The 20402-nt window shown below is 47.2% G+C and overlaps 6 protein-coding genes across 6 annotated transcripts; 4 read left to right on the top strand and 2 right to left on the bottom strand.

Annotated features, from left to right (window-relative positions):
• Positions 1 to 108: 108 nt before the first annotated feature.
• On the top strand, positions 109 to 951 carry LY89DRAFT_574721 (N-terminal nucleophile aminohydrolase; the record flags this gene model as incomplete). The annotated part of the gene is made up of 2 exons (XM_018208754.1): positions 109 to 212; positions 264 to 951. The coding sequence occupies 2 exons, from the start codon at positions 109 to 111 to the stop codon at positions 949 to 951; spliced, it is 792 nt and encodes a 263-aa protein (XP_018076764.1).
• A 7863-nt stretch (positions 952 to 8814) lies between these two features.
• Positions 8815 to 10866, top strand: LY89DRAFT_575586 (uncharacterized protein; the record flags this gene model as incomplete). The annotated part of the gene is made up of 4 exons (XM_018208793.1): positions 8815 to 9541; positions 9620 to 9679; positions 9737 to 10251; positions 10303 to 10866. 4 exons carry the CDS (start codon positions 8815 to 8817, stop codon positions 10864 to 10866), a joined length of 1866 nt encoding a protein of 621 aa, XP_018076763.1.
• A 1150-nt stretch (positions 10867 to 12016) lies between these two features.
• Positions 12017 to 13369, top strand: LY89DRAFT_680548 (HSP20-like chaperone). The gene is made up of 2 exons (XM_018214098.1): positions 12017 to 12068; positions 12125 to 13369. The coding sequence occupies exon 2, from the start codon at positions 12506 to 12508 to the stop codon at positions 13124 to 13126; it is 621 nt and encodes a 206-aa protein (XP_018076762.1). The 5' UTR covers positions 12017 to 12068; positions 12125 to 12505; the 3' UTR covers positions 13127 to 13369.
• Positions 13370 to 13628: 259 nt separating this feature from the next.
• On the bottom strand, positions 13629 to 14984 carry LY89DRAFT_704148 (eukaryotic type KH-domain (KH-domain type I)). The gene is made up of 3 exons (XM_018217362.1): positions 14881 to 14984; positions 14696 to 14832; positions 13629 to 14644 (listed from the first exon to the last, which is right to left on the bottom strand). Exons 1-3 carry the CDS (start codon positions 14954 to 14956, stop codon positions 14087 to 14089), a joined length of 771 nt encoding a protein of 256 aa, XP_018076761.1. The 5' UTR covers positions 14957 to 14984; the 3' UTR covers positions 13629 to 14086.
• Positions 14985 to 15751: 767 nt separating this feature from the next.
• On the top strand, positions 15752 to 17418 carry LY89DRAFT_728554 (putative mitochondrion biogenesis protein; the record flags this gene model as incomplete). The annotated part of the gene is made up of 2 exons (XM_018219277.1): positions 15752 to 15983; positions 16037 to 17418. 2 exons carry the CDS (start codon positions 15752 to 15754, stop codon positions 17416 to 17418), a joined length of 1614 nt encoding a protein of 537 aa, XP_018076760.1.
• Positions 17419 to 17536: 118 nt separating this feature from the next.
• Positions 17537 to 20367, bottom strand: LY89DRAFT_714214 (Pkinase-domain-containing protein). Its single transcript, XM_018218111.1, has 4 exons — positions 20003 to 20367; positions 19390 to 19942; positions 18744 to 19336; positions 17537 to 18694 (listed from the first exon to the last, which is right to left on the bottom strand). Exons 1-4 carry the CDS (start codon positions 20042 to 20044, stop codon positions 17843 to 17845), a joined length of 2040 nt encoding a protein of 679 aa, XP_018076759.1. The 5' UTR covers positions 20045 to 20367; the 3' UTR covers positions 17537 to 17842.
• Between the last annotated feature and the right edge of the window lie 35 nt (positions 20368 to 20402).

Here is a 20402-nt window from a genome sequence, read left to right as displayed (position 1 = left end):
GAACTTCTAACTTCGTGAGTGGAAACGACAACCCAACTCCGAAATTCTGCAAGCTACCTTTCCACCTCTACTCGCACACCATCAGTTCTTCCTAGACCTGAAGAAAATATGGCTGCAATGTTCAGTCAAAATCCGCTGATGAACGGCCCAAATTACTCCTTCAACCAAGCTCCAACGACGGCTTCTGGTAACAAGCAGCACGGCTTCTACCCGTACGTAGAACTCCTAGAGCTTTAAAGAAACGTTCACTGACTCATTTCAAGATACACTGATAACGGCGGCTCAACTCTCGCGATCTCGGGCAACGACTTCACCATCATTGCAGGCGATACTCGATCAACGTCCGGCTACAACATCAACACCCGCTATGCTCCTAAAGTCTTCAAGATCGGCGGAACTACAGATTCACAAGATGACGCTACACTAGTATTATCTGTCGTAGGGTTTGCTGCAGATGGACACGCATTGAAGGAGCGCCTGGATGCTATCGTCAAGATGTACAGATACCAACACGGCAAGCCCATGAGTGTCAAGGCATGTGCGCAGCGATTATCAACCATCCTGTACGGCAAGCGTTTCTTCCCATACTACGTCACGGCAATTCTAGGCGGTCTGGATGAAGATGGCAAGGGTGCGGTGTACTCGTATGATCCAGTTGGCAGCTACGAGCGTGAGCAGTGCAGAGCGGCTGGTGCGGCGGCGAGCTTGATTATGCCGTTCTTGGATAACCAAGTCAACTTCAAGAACCAATATATGCCAGGCATTGGAGAGGGTCATGCGTTGGCAGAGAGAGAGAAGATCCCACTGCCAAGAAACGAGGTCGAGGACTTGGTCAAGGATGCTTTCGACAGCGCAGTTGAGAGACATATTGAGGTTGGTGACGGCCTGCTGATGATGATTATCACGAAGGATGGTATTGAGGAGATATTCAAGCCGCTCAAGAAGGATTAGAGGAGGAGTGCTTGAGTTCGATGGATGACTGTACCAATAGAGACGAATGCGAGCGAACTGCTTGACCCGGATTTCCACACCTAGTTCATTGGAACCTTCAAGATGAATTATCTCCCAATGGTCCATCATTTGTACTAGAAATTTGAAAAGCACAGATGGCTCCTGAGATATGACTTGCCTCGCATTTCACCAAGTGGTTTCCACCAGCAAATGCAACCATTGTACTTGTCTCAGTTCGAGATCAGAATTTCTTACGGTTGCACAGTGATATTTTCTTATACCTGGGTTTCGGTCCAAGAAGTCGTTGCTTGTTCGTATCAACTCCTGGCCTGAACCCATGCACTTGTGAAGGAAGCAGCCGGCTTGAGCGAAATCTTTGGCATTAAGCCCTCTCACTATTCGAATCCAAGAAAGCCAGCTTGCAAGCTCCACAGCATCTTGTGGCTGTCAATCTGGATAATCTCCAGGAAGCTCAACCGTCAACGAGAAGCCAAAGTTTCGCCAAGGAAGCCTACTGCGCCAACTTGGTCGTAAACAGTGACTGGTCTGAGACCCTTACAGCAGGAATCAATAAGCCATGGATGGATCATTGACTTGAGTGTTCCTGATTGTGGGGTGGGTGTTTTCTATTATTAACATGCTTTTAGACGAGGTCTTTTATTTGTGGAATATCAATGTGATTAGGTCCCTTCTTGATGACCCATACGTATTGCAGAAGAAGCAGCTCGAGGTACCTACGCCTTTCGGATTTGTAATACCGCAGTCGTCAGGAGCCAAGAGGCAGAGGAATGAATTGAGGACTATGATTGGCCTTCGATTGCACGCTCATACAGTTCGAAAAAATACCAATTGAAATAAGACATGCATCTCTCGTTGACCTCTGCAAGGACAGGGATATGTATTCAAACTCTTCTTCTCCTTTTTCGAAGCAAGCGAGACTAGCGATCCGGGACATATTGAGAGGTATAGCAACTCGATAAACGTGTCCGCACCGACTACCTTGTCACTCGAGACTGTACATTTGTGGCAGCGGCGTCATTCGTCAAGAAAAAAAGGGGTATCTTCACTAATCGTCTCATTGTACCCTGCTACTCTTGCATACATGACGCCTCGGGGATTTATCAAGACAATTTTACCCCTTGCAAGTGTCTGGAGGAATCTGGATATATGCCAGAGTCCACAGCCATGCCCAATGGTCAAAGTACCTGCCTTCACCATGTGTATCTATAATATCCATGGTCACCATCAGAATCCTTTTACAACAAGCTTAAAGAGATGTCTGCAATTCAAAAGGGTCAAATAGGCCTTGGTCTGGGAGTATCCTTTCACAGGCAAATGCAACTTAAAATTGATCTCTTCAGGTCTTGCTCATGGGATAACTTTTCTAGAGCTTCAAGATGTCGCAACATCGGCTACCAAAGCTCAGCCAATCCCAGCTCATTCATCCGGCTACCCCTTTCGCTTCACAATCTGGCACGTGACGTCCCGCTCGGACGAAATAAATCTAAATTGGTACATTAGCATCGATAATCATCGTCAAATGAGAATAGGACGCGTCGTGGAGACGGAGTAATACGTACATGGATCTCGATCTCGATCTCGATTTCGTCTGAATACTCGCTTAACGTCATGGCTGTTGAACACCCTTGTAGCTTGACTCCCTGCGGTCTGGAGCACAGCGCGGCGGTGGCGAGTTTTTTTCTCCTCGGGGATTTTGGAGGGAAAATCAATCTTCGATTCTTTGTTTTTCGGGAGCTTCGCGATCTCGAGTATGTTGAATGATCGATGGTATATGCATCGGAGGAGGAACATTCAAGTAAAGGGACGTGGTATGAGTTGTTGGTACTTTCTGGGGCCAGGCTAGAGCACAATGAGGTCGAAGCGCAGCAACAGTCGGCCCTGGGGACGGGGAAATGGGTGGATGCATACTTGGGTGACTTGGGTTAAATCCGTGATTAGGGGACCATTTCCGTGGCACGAGCGGCTCGTAGTGATGCTTAAGGATGGAAGCAGTCTGTGGCTGTCGGTGCTGGTCAAGATTATGTGTATGCTCTCCTTGGCATTAGATTTTGTATCGTAGTTTGAGGAAAAGGACTCCTTCGATAGAATAATTAGGAGATCGTACCATGTTGATGGTTAGGGGCTAGTTGGCGATGTTGCGATCAAGTGATGGTCAGGTATGAGTTGCGCCGCGAAGAGCATCGCATCAAACTCAATGGGCCATCACTCGCCACAAAGATATGCCTGGGAGGACACATTAAGATGTGCCCATACACTCGTGTTCGTAAATCGTATTGGTCCCTTGGCTTCCGCTTACGAAGTGTCAATTATGGGTGGCGCCAGAATGGCATTTTCGAAACGGCATGTTCAGGGCAATCTTATCCAATAGCCAGGGATGGACCTCCGCAAGCTTTGGAATCCTGTGTTCAGGGCATTGGACAGTAAGTGTGAAATTATTAATGGCCACAGAGCGAATCAGGAAGGCTACCGAGAGAAAGACAGCTGAGTCTTGCGTTCAGGGTCAATGTTCTAGGCTCGCGGGTCTGTTCACAGCGCCAGCATTTCGGCTGCACCCGCCACGAAGCCTCGTCTTCCTGCCAAAGCTTGTCCTCGTCCTCTCAGATCAGAGAGCATATGCATTACAGCTGGGACATTCCGGTAGCGGGACCGATGTCTGACTTCTAATCCTCATTGGGGTGGCGGCCTCCAGAACTGTAGCAGATCAACATCGAGCGGATAGGTACTTCGACGAGTCACCACTTTAGTGGATCATTCCAGTCCACAACAGCTGAGAGCAACATATTGGGGCAGCTTCGACCTTGAATATTGACTGAGGAAAGACGTAAATGTAAATTCGTGGAAGGAAATGTGAGAAAGAAAGAATACTGCTTCTTTACACGAGTGATACAATGCAGGTGTTATGAGCGTTGCTGGACGTGCCTGGAGATGCGAACCGGAATTTCTGGGATCGCAGTACAGAGTGCGAGCATGGCATCGGAAGCAGTTCTTCGTGTAAAGAGACCCTTCGAGTATCGTATATCTGCGAAGCCTGGTACATCGAAGGCCTGGCATTGGAGTGTTTTTATCATATCTAATCAAGAACCTGCTGATCAGATCATGTGGAGCCAGCACAATGTGTAGCTGTCATTGCATTGAATGCATAACGTGAAGGATTGGATGTCGCTTTCGCAAGCGTCGATATTGGGCTCAATTGAGATACCCGGGTTCGTGCTTCTTTCAAAGAGTCCTCAGCCTGAGACCACCCACGCGGATCTCTCAATGTAGAGATCAGGCAGAGAGTGCGTGATGTTTGCATTGCAGCAGGAATCTAGACCTTTGTTCTCAAAGGACATATATATGTGCATTAGTGAGCTGGAGCTATCAGTACTCCGTTACCTGACATCCAAACCGATCCTTCGTTTTTCCGGGCTGGATGCTTCATTTTCCCAAGTCTGCATGAGCACTATCAAAAGTAAGAAAGAGAGCATTTTCATGCACAGGCAGGTGAGGCAGGCTTCAAGTTTCTTCAAGGAGAATTTTCAAGCGCATAGACAGGAAAACTCATTAAGACTATAATTCTATCTCCGGTAAGATCATGCAAATTGAGATATTATATAAGTTGAATTTCATACAATTTACACCGAAAGGCACATAATGAGAGCCATGACAAAGTGCTCTTCATTCTGGCTACAGTTGGCCATAACTTGTTGCCAAAGAAGAACTTCTGCACCCTGACAGATATTTTCGATGAGATGGAGAAAGATATAGAATGCAGAAGAACTCCATGCGTACCAAATGAACTGGTGATATGCAGGGACCTTAGTTGGATCGATATGCAGGTGCATCTAGGCTCAGAATGGTGGAGGCTTTTCTCACGCTTAGATACTTTGGCATGACAACGAACTTAATGAGAACAAGAAGTCTGAACATTAGCAATCGTACTTAACAAAATATTTATAACAAAATGCCTTCAGTGTCATTCTCTCTTAGAGTCTAAAGAACTCGCTACCAGACGTAGCCACAGCTGAATGTCCACGGGCCTGGCTTGGTTTTCCTGGACACTACTGGAAGCGAAAAACATGGCAGTGCCGTTGACCAATCGTACAAGTTGCGATTCTTCGCAGCGAACGAAAAGCACATGAACATGTGAATGTTAGGGTGGCAGATTATGTCCTCTATGATACGAAGTGCAGTTGTAAAAGCGGCGCCCGGTGGCGAACATTTTCGTTGTCTGCTCCCCATTGTAAAGGGAAGGACTGCATCGGATCAGACATGGCCGGGTCCCCAATAAACTCACAGGTGACACGGAACACGCAATAATAGCTGCCTGCAGAAAAAGGCTTTGCTCGGAGTACGCGTTGGTCACGTTTGACCCAGTGAAGCTCTTGATGATCTATCCTCGATAGGGCTGAACGAGTGGTGATCCTCAACAGCACAGCCATTGTGGCGTTAAACTTTTCCCTCCCAAGGTGACTGTGGACGCTCATGCTGATGCTGTCCTTCGCAAGATACCTCATCCTGTTGAGTACCTAGGTAAGTAGTAGGGGCAGGAGAGGGTGGACGCTGCGATCTTCGCTTCTCGTCGCAAACCTCTTAGTGGAATCATCGTCTGACATGCTGTCTGATGCTCGAGCTCGAGTAGCATTATCTCCTAAGCTTGAGGGAAAAGGCCCACCGGTCAATCTATCTAGTTTTAATCGTACAATCGTGAGAAAGTGCGCTACCGTTGTGGATTTAGAATTCGCCACATGAGGCTGGTGACTGAGCCGAGACTGGATATAGATATCCCTGCGCGGACGACTGTTTCCGGAACGCCTTGGACCCTGATTTCTTGGACAACTGTCCAGTTGTCCTTTCTGGAAGATTGGCATCCAGGATGTGCAAAATCTCCGGTGCATAATATCTCGAGCGATGACTGAGGAATTTGTCTTGCGAATGTTAATCGTACCGATTCGCCACACTGTTTAAGCCTCGAAGTTCAAACTGTTCAACGTCAATGTGGCTAAACTAACGTCCTCCGTTTTGTTGCACCAAAACAATCGAGAAGATACTGATCAAGCCACATGAAGTCACAAGCTTTCGAGAGAAGCGAACATGTTCGTCATTTAGAACAAGGTAAGCTATCTGACGGTTTACAGCTTTGAGGCAATCATATGAACCCAGGAAACGGATCGATGCGCACAATGGGGACGCCACATGAACCGGAGGCTGATTATTAAGCGGAACAGCGGATATCATTTCAGCGGTGATGTCATACGCGAGAAGCAAAGTGAAGCAGATGTCGATAAGATCAACAGATGATGAATGTTTTTGCTGAAACAAGTTCGTCCATATCATCATTCAGCAAGAGTTTGATGTGGCAGAGTGATATGAGGTATTCCAGTTTTCCGGAGATGTATTGCAACTCATTCTTCGGTCTACGAAATGAACCATACTGTTAATCAGTGCAAATTCTGCCACCATCACCATTTACAGGCAAGCTTCACTATACTAATCGTTGCAAGGGCTCCAAAAATGTCTTGATATGGGAACACTTGCGGCTTCGGCCCAGGTACAGGTACGAAGTTCGTCCAATCTGCAGAGACATATGTAACATCAGCCCTGATGTTAATCTCAAAGTAATTTTCATTCTCCAAAGTATGCTTGTCTGATTAGATGCAAGCAAGGAAATTAGTAGAATGGACAAGCATTGAACAAAAACCAAGCAAAGTCCAACGCAAACGTAGTAGCGCAGCTTCGTGACACATGATGGGGAAAAGCCATATTACGTCTGAGTCAGAAGACCAGACCGAGTGCGAAAGATGTTTATGTTCTATCATCTTTAGGCGGTACTAGTATCAAATTTGCGTGCTCGATTAGGTCCGCAGCCGCACTGGGAAAGACAGAATGTCCAAAAGCAGAGGGGATTGGGTGGCAGAACTGTGATGTACGGACGTTGCCATCTCGAAGTTGAAGGCAACGCCACAGTTGCTGGGGTAGACGACAGCCGAATAACAACCACGGCCACATCCAGAACGTTCGCACGCTTGCATGGGGCCCTCCTGTGATGGGGAATAGGGGGTCCAGCTGTGGAACCTACGGGAGTCCTGTCGAGTGAGTAAGTGGGTTGGGGAACTGATTGATGTTTTGCCACCACCGCTTGCTCACACCCTGTCCGAACTGCTCGTTGCCCTCAATGTTCGACGACAGTAATAATAATTGTATGAGGGAAAATTGGAGCCTGGAATCAAGGACCCAGAACCCACGACCAACCGAAGCGCACTGCCACCCGACCGACTTGCACCCCTGAATGCTGTGGTGCCACTAGCCTTAGAGCCCCCGCGATAGTAGCGAACGAAGGCCTGATCAGAGCGCAACGTCCCTGGGCTTTCCCTGTCTAGCCGTCCCAGCCAAATCGAATTTCTGAAATTCCCATCCTGATCCCCCCCCGCTAAAAGCAGCCACGGTGCCGACGTTTCCATCCTGACCCGCCCGCATTCGCCATGCGGTATGGAGAATGCCATGCCAGGCCATGGCCTTGTTATGGCGCGCCATGCTCTCCAGCACGTCAGTCGAGGCACTGTCCTTGCACTTGTCTCGCCTGGGCCCAGTCCCTCGGCGTCGCCCTGCTGCTCTCCACTGCCTACTGTACCCACTGCTGTTGTGCGGTGCGGTGCGGTGCAGTGCGGTGCTACTGAAGCTGCTTCCTGAAATCCGAAAGAAAAAATTGGGTTCGCCTGGTGGGCATACTAACTGGGCCCCTAAACTACCTAGGTACACTAAGGTCCCTGGCTGCTTCGTCCGAGCTAGCCCTCCTAAAGTCAACCTTTTTTTGCACTTGGGGGAAAATAACTTTCCTATCATTCTTCCGTCGGGTGTAGCTGTCAACCTCTGATATGCCACACAGAAATAAATCCCTGGATGCATATCACTTTTAGGGCTTCGTCATTCACTGTTTGGTCATTCGGCATGTCCCTGTTGATCCTTTCCTCTCTATTCGCGCCTGCCGAGAAGAATTCCACAGAACGTCTTCTATAAACCGTCGTCTGCTCTCCTCTGCACCTTCTCGACCAGTCGACTCGGCCATCTCCTAACCTTGTCTAGCTCTTTTCTTTTTATACAATCAAAAAGACGTCAGCCCTGATCTGCAAGCTGCTGCTGCTCGTGGTGGTGGCTCGTGAGATCCAGGTCCGTACATTGTTCTATCTCCCGCCTGCTGGTGAGTGTCCAATCATCAGAAGCATAACCCTTTTGACCAGAGGCAAGTGAGGCACTGACAGACGGGAACTCCTAATCAGAGCTCTGGAAAAGCTCCGGAATACTTCCCCCTTCCGATTCCTTCGGGTCGCTCTTCAACACTTTGGTCGAAAGAAAAGACGTCTTGCCATTATTGGACGCTGATCATTATAACCATTGTAGCTGCACACGACCTCTCCTCTCTCTACATTGGACAACTCTAAACCGTTTGGCATTCTCACTCTCCCGAGCCATAGCCTTGCTCTGCGCCTCCCCCACAAACAGCTATTCTTCTATTCATTCATTGATCCATATAAGTTATTTTGGCTCTCACGGATTCTCGATATTCCGAGAAAAGCTCGCCACCTCAGATAGGAAGACTATCACATATCTGAACAGATTCAACCTCATTCTTAAGGGACAAGAAGGAGCAGGCAAAGGTACCACATCCCTTCTACTTTACTATGTTCTTTAATCCAATGGGAGGCTAAAGACTCAACCTCTTCGCCTGTTGTTGCATTATCTCTTATGTTCTCCAGCAATGGGTTCCGAGAAGACCTTTCCTTCGACAACTCACTTGATTGTACTAACATGCCATTTGTCTGGATACAGGTTTGGGGCCCGCTCCCAACAATTTACGAAGGCTTCATGACAGATCCACCTGCCAGATCGCAGCCGGCCGGCGACTTGCCGAACAGCTCACAGAGTTCGCGACCGAATGTTCCCCAGCTTGCAACTCCAGTATCTTATGAGGGTAACGACCCAAGGAGGGCTTATCATGGGTCCTCGCAACCTAATCTGCCTCAAGGAAGTTTTGCGCCCGTCCCGCAGTTCCCTCAACAGCAGAATTCCTCACCTGGACGACAAGACTCATTTGGTATGACATCTCTTGGTTCTGCTCTTCCAGAAGTTTTTCAAGGTTACGGAAGTATGCCCTCTCAAAGGTACGCTGGAAGTCATGCGACATCTTCTCTTCAATATCACCCGCAAAGCACACAGTACACTGCGCCAGCGGGGATGACTTCTCCGTCTGCAATGCCATACAACATTCAGTATCAACCTCAATATCAAGGAATGTATGCGCAAAGCCATAATCAATCACCAACGAATACTGGAACTGCTTCTGGACTGGGAAACCAATTCTATCAAGGGCAGATTTTTATGGGTCAACCTCAGCAAGCAGGAGGACCCTATTTTGTACAACCAAACCAGTATGGTGCACCCAATCCGATGTTTATGAGTACTCCTTCAACTGGACAATATGGCCTTGGAAGAGGATATGGTGCAGAAAATCGACTCCCTAATCAGTTCCGTGGGACTGAATACCTCGAAGGACATCCTGCAGGTACCGGTCCTGGCAGGTCTTCCAGCATTGGTAAGTTGGTGGCAAGTAAAGTATTGCTGGCTAGCATCTTATCTTCCCTTGAGAAAAATACGCTGACGGAAAACATAGCTTCCAGTGGCGGTCAGTCTTCAGTGGTTCGAGGTCCTCCTCGAAAACCTCGTCAGAGTGGTACGTAGATATAGACTCTCTGGTGCCTTCTCCCAGCAACTGATCGCTACATTCTAGGCCATGCGATTTGGATAGGAAATCTCCCTCCACACACTGACTTGATGAGCTTGGTTCTTCATGTTTGCAAGGAGACCCTGGGACTCGAGTCACTATTCCTAATATCGAAGAGTAATTGCGCTTTCGCAAACTTCAAAGACGAGGAGAGCTGCGCAGCTGCTCAAGCCAAAATCCACGACTCTAGGTTTCAGACTGTGAGACTAGTTAGTCGATTGCGACGAAGCTCTGGTGCAGGTGTTAGCGCAGCGACTCCAACCGGCCCAGCAGCACTTGCACCTCCTGCAAATCCACCTGTTGCAAGGACGCCTTCGCCAGAGACCGACACTAAATCTAAAGATGCGGCTGAAGCAGAAGCAGAAGTGAGCGGAATCGCAACCGCAGATGATGTCGCCCAGCCAAAAGACAAATTCTTCGTCGTCAAAAGTCTTACTGTTGAAGATCTAGAGTTGAGTGTTCGAAATGGAATCTGGGCTACTCAGTCTCATAACGAAGAAATCTTGAATAAGGCGTATAAGGTGGGCTTTTCGAAGATGTTGCAGAAGCAAAAATCGAACTAACAATAATAGTCTGCGGATAATGTGTATCTCGTTTTCTCTGCCAACAAATCTGGCGAATATTTCGGATACGCGAAGATGACATCGCCAATCAATGATGATCCGGCCGCTGCGATCGAATTTGCGCCGAAAGCTCATACTGTCGAGGATCCCGAACTACCCAAGGCAATACCAACTCCTGCTACAGAATTTGCCCCCAAAGGAAGAATTATTGATGATTCCGCCAGAGGTACCATATTTTGGGAAGTAGAACGAGATGACGGGGATGGGTCGGAGGATGAGGACGAGACGCATAGCAATCGAAGCGATCAAGACGCAGAATCCACCGCAAGGAAAGCTTGGGGCAAGCCATTTCAAGTCGAGTGGGTTTCTACGACTCGGCTTCCCTTTTACAGGACGAGGGGTCTACGAAACCCTTGGAATTCGAACCGGGAGGTCAAAATCGCTCGGGATGGCACTGAGCTAGAGACGGCTGTAGGACGAAGGCTTCTCGGCCTATTTCATCGATTGCCAAGCCCTGTTGGGCCACAAATACCTATAATGGGTGGGTACCACCCTCAGATGCGATTCCCTTAACTGCTTGCAGTCGAAACGACTCGGTCGCCTGTACACTTGACGATGATATTTGTTTTCATCATGGCTACAAAAAGACTCTACATTGCTGGTCATTGGATTGGGGTCTCATCTTTTCTTCATAAGGAAGCATTCGTGGCTTTACCCTACAGGCAATGATTTACGACGGAAGGCATTGCACGATGAACGATTTCAACATGTAGAAGATTGGACTACTGCATTGCGTACGAGTCAGCCATAAAAAAGCATTTGGGCAAGCCTTCATGGCCTCCAGGTACTAAGACGGTGGATTTCTATCAGCACATCTATTAATGACAGCGAGTTGTTTAGAATCTTTGTCCCTCCAATTACTGTGGAGATATAAGTAGTAATCTTTGAGCACTCAGTAAATGAACCATATACGTCCCTATACATCTTGACAGTATTTATTGAAGGATACGAAACCATCTAGACTTGTTTGTATCTTTACCCTGCGGCATCAACGGTGAATAGAGTGGAATACTGTCTGTCTCTATTCATAGTAATTTGACCTGCCAATAAGGAGATACAATTCCTAGAACGATTCAGAGTCTTAAGAGCGGCGGCAAGATTGAAAGTCTCGTAGCTAGAATTATCAGATATCTAATAAGAAATCTTCCAATCCATCGCCACAGTGCAGATTAAGGTTGATGTGGTCGCAGCACGCTTCTCGCATGCTGTAGTGAGAAATGTAGAAGTTGGGATTTTGGCCACAATCTCAACGGTCTGAGTGCTTAGAGTTTTTAGCCGGCAGTTAGTTGAACAGGTTCATTCATCGACGAATCTCTACAAATGGTTTGTTTTGAAGCCAGGCAGGAGGTAGCTAGTTATGGGAAGCACTTCATTGCATTCTAAGCCTTGCGTCTAACTGATTCGAAGCCGGACACCTTGTGCTGTGAAGGATATTTGTTCAATTGACGTGGTGGCAAAATTGATCTTGAGTTTGAAATTCACATGCGTTAGTCTTTGAGTGAGGTTGGAATAATATTTATGTGGCTGTGCAAAGTGAGAAAGTAGTGCAGCGCCACATCTTGGCAGCTTGGCACGCTGTTCCCAAAATGGTTGGTCGCTTAAGATAAGATCTCTTCGCGAGCTTCACTACCTTCGACCTCGAAATGCATCGTCAACTGTAGGAAAGGCAACCATCATGCTATGCAGTCTACTTTGATGAGCATGATTTTTTTGAAGTAAGATTGCTATTCGCTGCCAGTCCCAGCAATGCCGGAGCTGACTTCCTTTGAATCTCTTATTGGTTGACTGGATAGAAATTTCTAGCTGCTTGTGGAACCCACATGAAGATGTCCAGATTCTCAGGTGACCGACCCCTCTTTACACGTTTCTTTGAGGCTATTCCGTGATGGAATGCCTTGCGTTTGCATCTGCTTTCGTCATTCGGTCATGCCAGAATATTCTCTGTGGCATGATCCAGAATATGCCAGCAACCAATGGAAATTCCTATTGAAATATATAAGCTCACATTGTCTCTCATGAAACGTCTCTTTCTTTCTTCATCAGAACACATCAATTCTTCTTCATGCGATCATACCGCGCACTTTCTCGACTACCAAGTACTCAAGCTAGACGAGTTCTATTCAAACCAATTCCACAAACATCAGCCCGCAACATGTCTTTTTACAACTTCCCAGGTTTCTCCGCTCCCGACACCTCCTTCCACCCGCTCTTCCGTCTTCTCGACCAATTCGACCAATACCAAGACAATACTGGCCGTCGTCATCATCGCAGCCAAATGAAGACCTTCAACCCCAAGTTCGACGTCAAGGAGGTCGACGACAGTTACGAGTTGCACGGCGAATTGCCCGGTGTCGAGCAAAAGGACATCGAAATCGAGTTTAGCGATGACCACACTCTCTCTATCAAGGGCCGCACCGAGCGATCCTACCAATCCGGCACTCCCCCAGCTGGCTTTGTCGAAGGACCAACCGCCTCTGGTGCCATCACCGAGTCCGGCGAGGAACATAAGGACCACAAAGCCTATGTCGAGGACGAGGAAGCTGGTGCCAAAGACGCCAATACCGAAGTCGCCAAGAAAGATTCCGAGCAGCCCAAGGAGCCACAAGCCAAATATTGGGTTTCTGAACGCAGCGTCGGCGAGTTCTCTCGATCTTTCTCCTTCCCGGTTCGTGTTGACCCGGATGCCGTCAAGGCTAGCATGAAGAACGGCATTCTCTCCATCGTTGTCCCCAAGGCCAAGCAACAATCGAGCCGCAAGATCACCATCAACTAAATCGCTTCCGAAGCTCGACTTCGATAAGTGCGATTGGTTTCCGGGACTTCGAATCGATAGGCTTCAACATCATGACTTGAGGAATGGTTGAATTTATTGGGATGGAGTTTTGCTTCTTCACTCATTTGGAGGATTTGCATTTGCAGCGATGGATTTGATGCTTTGCACAACATGGAAAAAGTTGCTTTGAGCTAGGAGTTGGGTGCTTTGCACTTGACTGCCAAATTTCGGTGGATGCCCAGGAAACAAAACATTCCTTTTGTACGTAAGACAATTAAAGGGTAATCATCGAACAAAAACCTTACTTGCCATGCCAATGCGTTGTGAGACTTTATAGTGATTAGTAAGTGAACTTGGAGTTGTGTCAATGCGAGCTCCCCAGTGGATGGAGAAAACAGCCGTAAAGTTTGGGACTTGCATTTCACAGAAAGCATGACACTCTGTAGACTTTGAGACGAACTAGACCATCTAGAACCAAGGTACGCCAGTCTACCGTCCGCTTACTTTCAACATATATACAATCTCCCTCGATTTCCCCTCGATAACCCAAGAAATCCCCTCAAATATCCAAATTCCAAATTCCAAGAAACAAAAAAGCTAATTGGCTTTTACTACTACTGGGTTGTTGACTTCTCAAACACTCACAACGCCAAGCATTAATGTTCTTGGCTGAAATGACCGTCTATGATAAAGAAGTTGAGACAGCCTCTTGATCTGCGTTGAAATCGTCAAACTTTAAAAGTTCAATACCCAACAAAATCAAGTGCTTTGATGATTAGCAGAGAAAGCACGAAAGCAATGAATAATTGCTTAGCAGTCTGAGAGTTTGTTTGAATTTGTAGATTGGGTTCGAGGATATATTTGATGTGCCTCACAGCAAAGAACTCCATATCAATCCCAAGCTTTTCATGCTGTCCAGTTCCCACCAACGCCATGTGAATGCAAATTTCCGCCAAACACTCAGAATCTTTCTTTCATCCTCGATGCCACCGTTCTCAGATTTCCATACACCTTTCCAGGAGGGCTACCCAAGATCAAGCTGACGATTGCCTCTCTCGCAATGTGAATGTTCTTAAATCCACCCAGGATATGGATCTTCGAATCTGCCAAGACTACCCGAGTGCGGCTTGCGTTCTCAATAGCGAACTTCGTTTTTCCGTCTTTGCCAGCGATTCTACCAATAGCCCGGCCAAGGTGCTCGCCTTGCAGCGTTTTGACGTCCTTGATCTCAAATGTCTCAATGTAGAGATCATCTAATCGTAACAGTGCAATAGCATCATCGACGTCGAACCCTAAGCTGAAAGCCTTTACGAAATCTTCGCCCTTTTGAAGTGCTCCTGGGTCGGTGGTTTGCTTGTGATTTCGAAGCTCGACAGATTTGCTCTTGACATTCATTCGGACCTGGAGTTTGAGATGCTCGACGAGTGGTGGGTAAATCTTTGGCCAGGCTGCTCGGATAGGTGCGACGCGGTGAGGTGGGATGGGGACTTTTCTCGTCTCGACTCGGAAATCGCTTTGCTATTTTGTATATTAGATTTGTGTTCCTGGTGTCGTAGAATGTGGACATACAGCTTGCTTTGCAGGCGCAAATCTAGGTCTTCCCTCTTCATCTATGTGCATTTCTGTGTCTCCTTCTACTGGCTGGACTGTATCGGCTTCTGTTGGCATTTCACTCGGCGCATCCAGTAATAACTCGTCATCTTGATCTGATGTTTGTCAGAAGAATATACCAGAAGGGGAAATGTGCTTTATACCTTGGGTGGGAAGAGGAATGTTTGCAGCATCAGCGAGCTCTTGTGGCTTCCGCAAAAGGGCTGTTGGCGCCGGCATTTTGAAGAGTTGCTGAGAATTAAGTATGTGTCTCGAAATATTTCTAGATTGTCGATAAGAGAGGAAGAAAAATTATGTGGTCCGTGCTAGCGCGTCCGCGTCGATCCAGAAAATCGAGAAGTCCAGCCCAGAATCGTCATCGCACCGCTTTCTCCTCTCCTGCACGAGGTTTGTTATCGACAATGTTATTTGCGACTTCAACGGTCTGCTGACATCTAGGATGCTTGCGAGAGCATGTCTTCATTCATAAGAAAAAGGATATGGTCCCAAATATGGGATCCAGCTTGGCAGTTCACTCGCTTTGAACGGGCCCCTAATACCTCCTTTTCCAAATCAACATTCACAAACTCTTCGAGACAATTTTCTTGGGGCAGACCTCGATCACAGTGTCAATCACCAAAGAGAACTCGTGTCACTAAGAGTTTCGCATCGTGTGGCGTTCTACTCTTCGACTTAAGTCCGACAGCAACCGCGACATCATCTACAATCACTTCCTGTACCACGACTGCGGAAAAAACCTTGTATACCTCGACAAAACTCTCTCGAGTGTCAACATCCTCTTTAGCACAGCAGGCATGGCGCAGGGAGATTCATTCCAGCAACGGCAGGAGACAAAGGGGCAATGCAAGGAGGAACAAGAGCTCTACATCAAGTGGGCAGAATGGCCCAAGAGAATCGAAAGATGCAAATGGTGCCTCAAAACTGAAGCCAACTTCGAAGGAATCAGAGCCATCAACCAGCCAAACCCCTTCTAGCAACTTTATTCACCTCCCAAATCTTCCTCACATGCCTAAGATGCCCCATCGGCCTACAAAAGAAGAGCTTTTGGCAGCTGCAACAGGGTTTTGGTCACGGTTGAAAGTCCGCTTCAAATGGTTTTCCATAAGAAGCGTGCGGCCATGGAATATAGATGATTGGAGCGCATTTGTGTCATGGTTTGTGCTTGGAAATATTGTCTGGATCTTGGTCGGAACTACAACATTCTTTTCTCTTGTCATTTTCTCCATAAACACGGTTGTTGCTCAAGGTACGCTCATGATATCACATCACACCACGTAAAATTGCTAATGATATGAACAGAAACACTTGCACGATGGATTGGTGATTATCTAACTCATTCAGCTGGAGTGAAGGTTGTCTTCGAGTCTGCAATCGTGCCGAAATGGAAAGATGGAGTGATCACATTTCACAACGTATTCGTTTCTAGACGCCCTGGCCAAGGCAAGACCAAAGTCAGCAAAGGATCATCCATGACAGCCGCAGCAGCAGCTGCTGCGGAGAGACAAGCTGAGCTGGAAGGGAGAAAAGAAACAGAGGAAGTGGTGGTCGAAGAAGAAGAGGACACGAACTATACGCAATTCGATCTTACGATTGGCACGGTGAACGTCACACTTTCGTTTGTCAAGTGGTGGAACGGAAAAGGCCTTCTGAGAGATGTGGAAGTGAAAGGGGTGCGAGGGGTTGTGGATCGAACATCTGTACACTGGGGAGGAGACTACGTTGATCCGAGGACATACTTACACAAGCACCATGCTGGAGATTTTGAGATTGATTCGTTCAAGATGGAAGACTTGTTGATTACAATCCACCAGCCGAAAGGGTTTCGGCCATTCTCAGTGAGCATTTTCAATTGCGAGCTACCTCAGTTGCGAAAACAGTGGTTATTCTACGACTTCCTATCCGCAAACAACATGTCAGGAGCATTTGATGGATCTTTGTTTACTATTCATCCTCGACAAATGCACGGACTTGCGGGGGCTCGTCATGACGAAGAAGCAGACGAGGCAAGTCCGTGGAAGAAACAGAGCAGACTTCGCATAGATGGGTTGAAAATTGATCACTTGAATCGTGGAGTTGAAGGGCCGTTTGGATGGATCCAAGAAGGCAATGTGGATATCGTGGCAGATGTCATGTTCCCAGCAGATACAGATGACAGCATTGCAAAGGTCATGTCTGACTTCTATGACCGCATGGAAGCGACTGTCACATCGAATCGGTATCTTCATATCTTGGAGAATAGTCCGCGGACAGCTGACCTAAACACACCTGAGAATCGAGCATCGTTTGCTGAAAAAGTCAAGAAGGACGACGACAAAAGGTTCCTTGTCATGGATCTCAGAGTCCATCTCAACGATGTCAAGGCTGCTGTACCACTCTTCACCCGCGATCTTTCTTACATCAATTCAGCTTTGATTAGACCCATTGTGGCCTACATCAATTCTCAGAAGACCTTCATTCCCATCAATTGCAGAATTGTCAAACGAGCCAGCGAGTTCGACGGTAGTTGGACCATCTTTGATAGTGGATTGATGGAAGATTTATCCGCCGAGACCTACGAGGCGTTTGCTAAAGATGTGGTCGATAGTCAGGCGCGAATGAGGAGGTTGAAGAAAGTAGGATTCTGGTCAATATCCTTGGCCATTCAGGCTCTATTTATGGGCATGGCTGGTAACGTGGCGTAATAGTAATGACTCTCCTCACTCTACGACGATTATGTATAAAAGTTGGGTAATTACTAGATATTTGGGGTGGGCAGGCACTGGTTTGGCGCATGGGTCTCGTGAAGATATTCCACCAGGAGTCAGGGAATCGATACATATATAAGCGGCATAAATGTAAAGTACATAGATCCGAGTTCTGTCAAAGAAATCGATGTTGTTGTTCATACTATTTGCGGAAATTTCGTTCCATTCTTGATTTCGTCCTATTCAATAACTGATAATGAGGCAACATGACTCCATACCGACAGCGCTTTTCTCCTGTCCCCCATCCAATCCAGACATGCCGCCATATGTAGATACAATGATTACAAGGATATGAAGAAAATGCCCCATGGATGTTGGGCCTCGAGTAGAAGCTGGGTACTGATTAATTTCTCTCATCACCTCAAGCTACCACACTCTCCTCCTTGGAGTAGATAGAATCTTCTCCAAACAATTCCTGATCTCCTTTGCCACCGAGACCCATGAATTCTGCTGGGTCTCGATTTTGAGAAGGTGTCTCCTCCTTCGCCGCCCCCTTTTTACCTTTACCCCCAGTCTTTCCATTCACCGTCGCAGCAAGTTCTTGGTTGACTCTGTTTTGCGAGGCCTTCGAGTTTGGATTCTTGATGTAGACTTTGACGGGATCCTTGTCGGAATCAATTTCAATGACTTTGGTAACTTTCACATCGTTGATGCTGCTGAGTAAGGTTCGTTCTCGCGCCATCTTTCGCTTGCTAAAATCAAGGTTGGCGATACCTCCAACCAAGCCATCTGTGCTGTCATTTGGATTCAAGCTTCGCTGGGTAGTCCAAGGGTGTTCAAGGCAGTCATCAATAGTGTACCTTTTGTCGACGTCGACAGTTAACATACGATCGATAAGATCCAGCGCTGGGTCGCCAACAGAGTCCCAATACGGAGAGGGGTAGTCGAAGCGGCCAGTTTTGATTTGCTGAGTAAGAGTATAGGGGTTCTCCTTCGAGTATAGCTCATCAGAGAAAGGGGGGAATCCACAGAGGCAGATGTAGAGAACAACTCCCAGTGACCATATATCTACAGCTCGAGTGTATCGACGATTTCTAGAATCCTCCAAGATTTCAGGAGCCACGTAACTAGGTGTGCCACACAGAGTTGTGGTGAATGACTCTTCTCCGATTATCTTCGCAAGGCCAAAATCAGCCAGCTTGACATGAAGATCCTTGTCTGTGAGCAAGATATTTTCTGGTTTAATATCACGATGGACGATTCCTCGGTCATGCTATAGATCTGTTAGCTCAAGAGCATTGTCCGAAACTGTAAATACTTACCAGGTACTTTACCCCCTGGAATAACTGTATGAAAACTTTCCGAGTCTCTTGCTCAGTCAATTTCTGTTTCAATACAATGCAATTGAACAGCTCTCCTTCAGCTGCCAATTCAAGGACAAGATAAACTGCGTTTGGTTCATCGAATGTGTCTTTCAGACATAACATATTCGGATGGCTTACACCCATCAAAACCGCAATTTCTTGTTGTAAGCCATCGGTTTTAGAACGTTCTTCAACACCAGGTTGTTTCGAGAAAATCTTGACCGCATATCTTTGGCCCGAGGCCTTTTCAATACAAAGGAACACCTCTGCAAAATGGCCTTTGCCAAGCTTCTCCAGCAGGGTATACTGCTGGAGAAATGCACTCGAGTCTCGGTTTTTGGGATATCTGAAGATGAACCTGGCCTTGTCCATGACTGTGATCTCGTCTGCATCTTTGAGTTCTCTCCGCTTGTTTCGACCAATCACTCCTTCATTGACGAAAGTGCCGTTGCTTGAAAGATCCTCGACCATTGCAATGGTGTCGCCCCCTTTGTTTTCGGTAAAGATCAAGCAGTGTCTGTTAGATACTATTGGATCGTCGATGATGAGATCTGTCGAAAATCAGTCAACTAGACACTTGTGTCTAATCTCGAGTATCACTAACCGCATTCTGGATGCCTTCCGATCAAGTAGCCCCCTGAAGCGATTCCCTGAAGCTTCGTTTCTTCATAGGCTTCCTCTTCCGCCTCGAAGTCCTTGCCTTTGCCGTGCTTGGATTGTCTTCTTCCGCCATCCCTTCCGAAGTGATCCATTGAGCCCGGTAAAGGGCAAGCGGTTCTCTTCTTCATGATCAACGACTTGCCATATTTCTGGTCTAGGGGAAGTAGGTAGCCCCAGACTCCCTCCTCCATCTCGTCTTCAACTTCGTTCGAAAGACCATTTGTGAGGTTGGCTTGGGTGAAGGCCTGTGTGTCGTTTGGCGGAGACGAAACACCATTGTAATCGATCAGAGCATTGTATTCTCGATGATGAATCTGACTCGGACGACCCTCCTCAGGTGTCTTCGTGGCCTCTTTGTATAAGTCGCTAGAAGACGATTCTTGGTGTGTGATAGGCGATGGCAGTTGTTGCTTCTTCGATACCGGCGTTGTTTGAGGTTGAGATAATCTTGTCGAACGCCGAGGTTTCTTTGCGTCTTTGTCCTCGGAAGCTCCGCCCTATGTCACAATTGTCAGCTTTGTAAGACAAACCTCGGGAGAGGTTGCGCTGTTACATACTCGACCTCGTTTCAATTGTCCTTTCTTCTCGCGGGGTGCCATCTGCGCTCAGAGATGAGCTCCTCCTGTTGGGCTGGGACCAAGTCTCAACCTTGGCAGTAACGGCAAGAATCCTCTTGAAGAGAAAGTGTAGCAAGATATCTAATGCCTATGTGAATTGAGCAAGTCAAGAGTAAAGTTGGCTTTGAAATAGTTGCAATTCGAAGACCAAGATTCTTTGCCGAGTAGGTCGAGGCCCTGTCTTATTCGCCCGGGCTTACTCTCCAGCATGCAGGCTAAAGCGAGGAGCTTCGACCACCACTCAAATGAGTATCTAAAGGAGTTTTTTGCAACGACGAAATGTTTTACAAAATAGTTTAATGATTTTCATTGCAGGTACTGTTTAAAGGCAGTAGAATTT

The sequence above is a fragment of the Mollisia scopiformis genome (assembly GCF_001500285.1).
Source record: "Mollisia scopiformis unplaced genomic scaffold LY89scaffold_3, whole genome shotgun sequence".
Taxonomy (NCBI): domain Eukaryota; kingdom Fungi; phylum Ascomycota; class Leotiomycetes; order Helotiales; family Mollisiaceae; genus Mollisia; species Mollisia scopiformis.
The sequence above is the reverse complement of the archived record's forward strand: the minus strand, read 5'-3'. Positions and strand labels throughout refer to the sequence as shown.